This window comes from Malus domestica, chromosome 13, assembly GCF_042453785.1.
Source record: "Malus domestica chromosome 13, GDT2T_hap1".
NCBI lineage: Eukaryota > Viridiplantae > Streptophyta > Magnoliopsida > Rosales > Rosaceae > Malus > Malus domestica.
In genome coordinates, this window is record NC_091673.1 from 31,891,619 (window position 1) to 31,900,825 (window position 9,207).

Here is a 9,207-nt window from a genome sequence, read left to right on the forward strand (position 1 = left end):
GTTCACAAGGAATTAACTTGGCTTCTTATGATCAAAATCATTCATATTGTAGATGCTTAAGGATCATCTTAGCCAAAAATCAATAAAATATAAGGTCGTTTAGTCATAAAAATATATAAAAACAAGTGGCCGTGTACAATGAAATCATCAAGAAGTTAATTGACTAAACAACCTTATTTTCAATTGATTTTTTTTTGCAAAAATAATTTTTACAAAGTAATTTATAATAATTATAAGCACAAAACTTTGTGAATCGATCACAAAGTATTTTAAAGAGCAACACAATACAATTTATTTGCGAATCAGAACATTTCTTTCGAAAAAAAAAAATATATATATTTACAGTTTCGTAGCTTCCATCTATCGCCACAAATTTAAGATGATTTAGGGGTCACATTATGGACAAAAATGAGGGGAAAAATTACGTTCGAAAGAACTGAGAATACAAGAAAAATAAAGGACCAAAATACATTCAACATCCACAGGCTGTTGTTACATTTTAATTGAATGAAGAGAACCACGACCTTCTGCCATCGGGTTGAGAAGCCGATCGCCTAAAGCCTGTTCTGGAACATCTAGCCAAACGGTTCCGCAACTTTCGACTACTAGAGCTTGGAACCAAACAAGGATTAATATTTGGAGCTCCCATGCAAAGGTTGTAGTTGATCTTAATTGATGGGAACTTCTGGCAGCTGTGGGACCTGAAAGACCCGAGAGGGGATTTTCCGGAGCAACGAAACTCAGGCTTGTACAATGGGGTTGTTAATGAGGAGGAATCTGATCCCTCAGAAGAACATGTGCAAAATGATAGTGATAAACTTGTTCTTGCATTCTCCTTGGCCATTGATCTTGCTCCTCGAAGCTTGACAAATGAAACTATGCCATTTCGGCAGAGAGGACATACGATTGAGCCCGGGGGGCCATTGGACACAGTTGAAGTGCAGTTAGTGGAACAAAGGTACAAGGCACACCTAGTGCAGAACTCATGATCGCAACCTGCACTACGAGAGTTGTTAATATTTGGCAACCAACAAATTTATGCATGACTCTACCATCTAGCATGCAGAAAGCCAATAGGAAGCAAATTTTTTTGGAACTCAGAGAAAAACAATATATCTAACAATGGATCAAATATACACCACTCTGAAAATGGCTCATATCTTACCTACTGTACAGCTAACTCTGAATTTTCAAAAGACGGGGAATGTTTAGCAGTAATAACATGTCTACCGAATTCAAGGCTCTTTAAAATTCAGTATACAAACAATAATTGGTACTGATTCACTATTCATTATATGGATAATAAGACTTCGTGTTAATGGTGAAGCCCTATACATGAAGCATACTAGTGCTCCTAAAACAATAAAAAGGGATCCAGCTTCTTAAATTTCAACCAATCTGTGTTGAAAGAAATGTGAAACTACAGGTAGGTAAATGGAATGCCGAACTGAAAACATCTAAATAAAATGCCCCACAGTTGCCTCCAGATGAACTCTAGAGGCTTAGAGGCTCAACCATTCAGCATTTCTTCCACTTCGATACTTGAAATTAAGCACAGTAAACACCCTTCAATGCTATTTTTATTTTACATCATATAACAGTAGCAAGCATGTTTCTTTTAGTTTAGGTACCAAGAAACTGGTCACAATTACTTTGGGGCCACAAAATCCTGCCCTAGGCCGAGTTGGTTTGGTAGCTGTGGAACCGGCCATTGCTTATACATTTTATAAAGCCCAATTGTAACTGCAGGACAGTCGCATTCTTGTTACTGAGCCAACCGCAGTCATATTTGAGTTCTGTTTGAGGCTAAAGGTTTGTCATTAGGTTTTAGGGCTTCAATTCTAAAGCCTAAATCCTATAAAACATTAAATCCTTATTGGGCAGTCGCAAATAAACTAAATGAAAAAAGGAAAAGAACATACCAGTCACTGGAGACGAACAAAACTCTGCCTCTGACAGCAGTTTTAGTCCCAAATTAAATTGATTACTGAGACATGCCTAAAGAAGCTATCCGGGAACAAGACGATACAACACAAGAGTGCTGAAGGACAAACACTTTTTCAGTTAAAACGAAAAAAAATTCCTCAATACCTTTGAGAATAAGTTGTTTTTCAAATTCTAATCCTCAAAATTTATTAGATTAAGGTTTGGTGCCTAATATGGGAACAGAGGACCGAGCAGAGCATTCACTTGATGCATCTATCTTCTTCAGCCAAAACCGATGCTAAAGTGCTACTTCTACACTATCTCACCAGTAACCTATTTAATTTACCTCCGCGAACCATCACCGAGAATCCTTTTGAAGTGTGAGGATATTTTTGAATTTCTACACCAATGGATAAATAAATGAAGCTGGTTCCACACGAATCATTCTCCACTGTTATTTCCCTTTCTTCCCGGAAACAATCTTTAAATGGAAAGGTTCAGGTGTGAATAATAGAAACCATCAACTTCTACAATCCAAAATTTTTCCCTTTGTATACGGACAAAATCAAGTGGAGTCGTCATGTACACATTAACAGAGATAGATAATCGTGATAGTATGCACTTTTAAGAGAAATGTACCTTCTGCGGCCACTGTGCACTGTTGTTCCAAACAGACAACACATGGATCTTGGCACGTAGATAAAGAATCATTGTTCCTCCATCCACATTCTCTGGTAATGGCAGCAAAACAAGAGAATAATGATAAGCAGACAAGTTTATAAGAAATCCACACATTTTATTATGTCAAGATAGAAATATTTTCTGCTTCAACCACATCAATGCTTTTCATTTGCATAATCAGGTATTAGCACTGAATTTATAAAGGAGGTTGGTATAGGAAAGTAAGAGCACGAAAAAGCCTCTTTTTATAGAAATTTCGGTTGCAACCCAAAATTGAAAATACTGCAGATGTTAAATTTCAAGCATTTGTAATTGAAAAGTTATGCATGTGTGGTTAAGAAAAAACGCAGACATGCAAAAACGACAGGTTCATGCAGCACAAAAGTTAACTTGATTGATATCTGATTTTGTTTACCAGGTTGTAGTTCACAAAATTTCTGTCGATTTGAATTGTGGGATGCAGTACCATTTGTTGACTTGTGACATGCTTCATCAATCCATATAAGAACATCTCCTCTAGTTTTATTGTATTTTATTTTTATGATTTAATCTTTGGGAGGAAGAGAGGTGATAAGGTAGATTGAACACATCCACGTGATATAGTTTTCCATTCTTTGCAAGATTTCTTGACTTTCGACAAAAAAAAAAAAAAAAAAAAAAAAAAAAAAAAAAAAAACAAGAAGATTTCTTGAATAGAGCAAATCAGAATCACAACTAATTTGGAATGGAACCACTTCTGATGTAAAAAAAAATTGGGTAGTAAAAACCTTAGTCAACATATCTAACAAAATATACTCACCTAGCAATCTTCATAATGCTCATAAGGGGAAGAGATAGGTATGGTGAAGGAATAATCTGTGACTGGCCTTCTTGCTCAGAGGTAAGGATTTCCTCAAGCCAGTCTCTATGCCATGACCGAGCCACCATCAAGGGAGTCCTTCTTTAAACAAACAAAACCACAAAACAGGGGTAAGTTGAAAACTTCAAAGGTTTCTGTTGAATTCACGGCAAATGAAAAAATAAAATAAAAAATTAAGGCATGCTGAAACAACTTATATCACTTCAATTAAGTTTCATGGTAATAAGACCCAAATTTTGCAGCCCCATGGATGAATTTTTAAAACTGTGCATCTGTAACCAATGACTTCATAGTCTACATTTACGTGTTCAATGGTACTTAAATCAGAGTTAACATTATCAAAGCACTTCACCACTCAGAGACAAAATGTGTGAAATTATAGGGAACACTGCAGCAATTGCACTTAAAAGCAACAGAGCAAATAGCCCTTTGGCTAAATAACACCTCTTGTCACCTTAAGTACAAGTGAACAACGGTGCTGACCTAATCCCAGGCTTACAGTGAAATTGATCGCAAATAACTCCAACAGGTTTCCAATGGTGGTTATCGTAATTCAAACAGATAACCATATAATGTCAGAATTATATATAGTTAACTTATCGCTCAAAGGCGCATACTGGCATTTCCGGTGACAAATGAATTTGATGCCAGACCAAGGAAAAATAAATGAGTTTGGTCATTGGGCACGATCCAAAGTTCAAACCCAACACTCACACTTGCATCCATGTAACACAGGTCAATGTACTAACAAGATAAAATGCCAAACTTTGAAACAAATCAAATGTGACAGGCACCGGATACATACCCATTGGCATTTTCAGCATTCAGACTGGATCCCCTGGAAATCAAAATCTGAACGGCAACACATATTTTAGTGATAGCAAAACATGAATGTCAGTATGAACTGTAACAAAATTAACGTATATTATTGTGTTGATTTAAGAACATACTTGACAACATTGTGCATTTCCTCCGCATGCAGCATAATGTAGGGCTGTGCTTCCAGCACCTGCAAAGTGGTCAGTTACAAAATATGGTTTAGGAAATACATTCGAATGACTGGACCTGGAAAATCATGTTGGCACGACAAGAACAATTAAACATTAATGTTTAAAGAAGATAATCAACAACATTACATGAAATTACATTAATTGGAAGTTAAGCACACTATTACAAAATTGAATAGATATGATTGCGCTATAGCTTTCTAACAATAGCAGAAAAGGAAATGCACTAACTAAAATAACCTGAAGATTTGGAATATACTTTATATGCACGATCCAGTTCCAAAACTACAATACAACTCAGTAGATTTCCTAAGGCAAGTGGATAAATAATGGATTAAGTTACCTATTAGATCAATTGTAGCTCCGTCTTGCACAGTCACCTTAGAAACAGAAGCCCCTAAATCCAAAAGTAGTTGTACGCTTTCAATGTGACCGTTCAGTGCTGCCATATGCAGCGCAGTGATTCCTCCATCAGCGGGCCTATTAATTATCTGGAACAAAACCCTGGTGCACACAGATTGGAACAGGAATCAGTAAAGTATATAGGGCAAGAAAAAAAGAGGGTGCAAAATAAACTTGGAAGTGGAAGTACTCATGATTAAACTCTGTGATTGATTCTTCATTGCTATCAGCATTCCTTAACGTAGTCCAAAAATCCGGAGTGCTGGGAATGTAATCAGCCAGGAGGAGTCGGATGCATCGAGAATGACCATTCAAAGCGGCAAGGTGGAGTGCAGTACCGCCATTCAGATAATCTGCTCTGTGAATCTGAAATCCAGTTTTCCAAAATTTGTTATATTTCTTAAGAATATTGGAAAACTGTCTCTGAAGGAAGAATCTTACTGTGGCTTTAGAAAGAATCAAAGTCTGAACAACCTCCCAGTGACCATGTTGGCAAGCTTGCATCAAAGCAGTCTGTTCACCAAGATACAGATCGCAATTTCAACCTTTTGATAGACGTAAATTGACTTTCAAATCCATCAATTGACAGAGTACCGCAAATGCTAAACTTGTAATGTCACAATTTGAGATAATTTTACCTGACCGCGATAATTCCTGAGATTGATATCAACTCCAGACTCAAGCAATAGAGAGACTATCTAAACACATTGAAAAAATACAATCACAATCCTATCAGATAAGCAAAAATTTAAACCGCAACGAGATCAAAATCTTATTAGATTTATACCTCATGGTGGCCCTGAGCTGCAGAATAATGGAGAGGGGAATTGCGTACACCAAAAGTGGAGTACCTTGCCAGGCGAGGGTTACATTCTAGCAAGGCCTTGGCTTCCTGAACATCGCCATCTCTTGCTGCTGAAACTAACCGCTCCCCGGATGCTGAACATCCAAATGAATTTCCCATAACGCTTAGAAATTTCATGTCCCTCAAAATATCGCAAACCCAACAACTGGGGGATATACAATGACTAGTAGTACATAGTCAATCCTTATTTTCCTCCAACGTAGGACATTAGATCCTTAATCCATCCAAATAAACAACACATAAAATATCGACAGAACATGGAAAAAGAAGCTATCTTGTCTATACATAGAAGTAGAAGGTCGTCCCCTGCACCAAACGGGACACAACCACCCTCCCAACAACAGTTTCTCAAAAGGCAAATTGGTTGTAACGGTCAGAATCCCCCTATTTGGTTCCTAGTGAGTGACTAATCGAAGAACAAATGCAAAAATACATGATTAGGACGTTATTGTCTGCAGATTAGTCAAACATTTCGACAACTCCGAGAAAACCAACAAAAGACAGACAGGAACGTTAAAACCTTAACGAACAAAATCCTATTTCGTCCCACCCATTGTCTCCTCCACAGAATCAATGCCTCTCAAACCCATTCAATCTTCCCTTCAAAAGAAACAAAAATTTTCAATTTCCCCTCAAATCAAATTTTTTTCCCCTTCCAGATAATCAAAATCTTCAAAACCCAGATGGAAAATCTCCTTCTGGGTTTTAAAGGAAGCTGATCAAGGATTGATGTAATGAATGAAATGAAGATTATGTTCAAATGGGAAGTATTTAAAAAAAAAATAAATAGAAAAATGAAGATGGAATTAAAAAAGAAAAAGATATAAAAAAGGATAGAAGTGGGTGATTTATTAGGAGCTCCCTCCTGAAGCCTCAACCAACAATAGCCTGCAAGAAAGGCGTGTCTCCAACTCTCCATGAACATGATTGGATATTATTAGCCAGTCAACTTGGTAGTTGGTTTCGTCCTTTCTCTCTCTTGTCCCTCCCTCCTTCTGCCTTTTACTTCAACCTGGGACAAATTATTCTCTTGTCCACGCAGGTCACCTGACTCTCGGCTAATCATCTCACGGTATTTTGATTCACCTATTCTTTCACCACTACCACAAACATATTAGCTTTTATTATTATTATTATTATTATTATTATTATTCAATGCTTTTTTGTTGTTGAAGAATAGAGCATGGTATCCGAGAAATACAAAAATAAGGTTTAATTGTAGCAATGGTTTCCTGACTATACTTCTAGTTTAATTTTGGTCCATAACTTTCATATTAGTTTTTTTAGCTCTCAAACTTAATGTGTTGTACCATTTATCCTTTTAACTAATGTCGTCCTTTTTTTGTGTGTGTTAAATTTAGGGATATATTAGAAACTTCATTTCACATAACTAAAATGAACTTAAAATGAGAAGGAAAAAAAATAGACCTTCAAAAACCAGATTTTTTTTGTGTGTAAGCAAATTGAATGCATGAGAATTTTTTTTCGTAGTTTAATATGTGAATTGTTATCTGTTTAAGTTCAATCTCCTACCAACTTTAAAATCGCATTGCCTAATATTTACATGTTGCTAAGGTCCAACCATTTTTATTTTGTATTTTATAGTTCATGTTTCATTTTGTTTTAAGCTTTACATATTAATTTATAAATTTCATTTGTTTTTCGTTTCTTCTATTTTTTTTGAAGTTTTAAGTTGAAGTTCCAAATATACCCCTAGATTTAACAAAAAAAAAGACGGTGTTATTGAAAAAAACCAATGATGCAACACATTGTTAAGTTCGAGGACTAAAGAAACTAATATGAAAGTTTAGGGAATAAATTAAACTAGGGTAAAATTCAGAGACCATTGATACAACTTGTTGATGCACAAAATCAGTGAGGACTTTGATACAATAGAAAATGTTAAGTTTGTGACATTCGCTAGATTGCTCCGGTCACTAGTGCGGATAAGTATGTAAATGGATAGAGACAGGGAAGTAAACACAAGATGTACATGGTTCACCCAGATTGGCTACGTCCACGGAGTAGAGGAGTTCTCATTAATTGTGAAGGGTTTACACAAGTACATAGGTTCAAGCTCTCCTTTAGTGAGTACAAGTTAATGATTTAGTACAAATGACATTAGGAAATATTGTGAGAGAATGATCTTTATTTATAGAGGAGAGTTTCTAGTTTCATTTTGACATTGACACGTGTCGTGTTGTGATTGGCTTCTGATGTTGACACTTGTCGCGTTATGATTGGCTTCTGATGTCGACACGTGTCGCACTGTGATTTGCCTCCTGGTTGGAAGGAAACTCTTCTGGGTCCTTAACGGTATAACATTGACCGGTGCTCAGTAGTTTCGGGATTGGTCAAGTATGGAACAAACAGTGCTCCCCTAAGTTCTCGAGTGAGGGAAGCTCCTCGGTTGGGGACTTGCAAGATCCAAGCCGTTGAGTAATCATGAAATTTCTAAGTACCGAAGTGTGGTATCATTTTCACTTGCCTTATCTGTTTCATATGTAGATGTGGCATCCTCTTTGGAAGTACTTTTCCTTCATCCAGGGGTGGTATCTTTAACGGATGAAGATGCACAAGGTAATGTATCAATTTCACTTGAAGCTTACTTGTAGTTTCGGGCTTGGTCAAGTGCGATACAGAACCCTATAGTAGGAGTCCCCCAAGTCGCCAAGATAGGAGATTTGCCGAAAGAGGTAACAGACAAGGTAAGCAATCAGACTTCCAAGCAAGCAACCTGGATCGGAGGTTAGACTTTGGCTTCCGGTTGATTGTTTTCCTTCTCCTTGTGTCGTAAACAGCAACAAGGATAAGGAGAAGCAAATGGAGAAGAGATGATATGAGATACTTTTGCTTTTGAAGAAGTAACTTTCCACAAGCTTATTCTTGAACTAGGCTGGAGGGTTTTCTGGTTTCCTCCAGAGTATAAGGTCGACTCAGGAATTTGAGGGTCAAAACAAGTCCATCAAATTTAGAGTACGTTCGAACCTGATGATATGGGGTACTTTTGCTGTTGACAAAGTAGTGGATGTATCGGCACGTGTTCTGTTATGCTTGTCTCCACATGCTTCCTTGCATCCTTCTCACTTTCCCTATCTGTTCCTCAGGCTGATGTGGTATCTTCTCTGGAAGCATAAGATGTTAAAGATGAGTACTCGAGAGCAATGCCAGGTAAGTAATCAGGCAAGGGGTTCCAGGCAGTCACTTCCTGACTGGAAGCTTGATTCTAAGTGCTGACTGATTGCTCTATTTCTCATTGTCTTGCAGGTAAGAACAAGGCCAAAGGAAAAGACAAGGAAAAAGCATGATATGTGATACTTTTTCTTTTAACCCTGATGATCTAAGATACTCTTGCTCTGGTGTGGTTTATTTGCAGAGGTATTATTGGGAGGAAAAGAAGCTGAGTATTTTGAGAGACTTTGCTGAGAGTGCCCTCTCGGATGTGAAGAAAAGTTGAGCTTTTTTTC

The 9,207-nt window shown here is 37.1% G+C and overlaps 1 protein-coding gene across 2 annotated transcripts; it reads right to left on the bottom strand.

Annotated features, from left to right (window-relative positions):
- Positions 1-267: 267 nt before the first annotated feature.
- On the bottom strand, positions 268-6,840 carry LOC114822919 (E3 ubiquitin-protein ligase XBAT32-like). Of its 2 annotated transcripts, none has more exons than XM_029098079.2 (10): positions 5,663-6,840; positions 5,514-5,573; positions 5,317-5,388; positions 5,066-5,241; positions 4,817-4,977; positions 4,417-4,475; positions 4,272-4,318; positions 3,407-3,547; positions 2,566-2,657; positions 268-996 (listed from the first exon to the last, which is right to left on the bottom strand). In XM_029098079.2, exons 1-10 carry the CDS (start codon positions 5,855-5,857, stop codon positions 500-502), a joined length of 1,500 nt encoding a protein of 499 aa, XP_028953912.1. In that variant the 5' UTR covers positions 5,858-6,840; the 3' UTR covers positions 268-499. The 2 variants fall into 2 exon arrangements, with proteins under 2 accessions (XP_028953912.1, XP_028953913.1); XM_029098080.2 differs by having other exon boundaries at positions 3,407-3,544; positions 5,663-6,713.
- Positions 6,841-9,207: the final 2,367 nt, after the last annotated feature.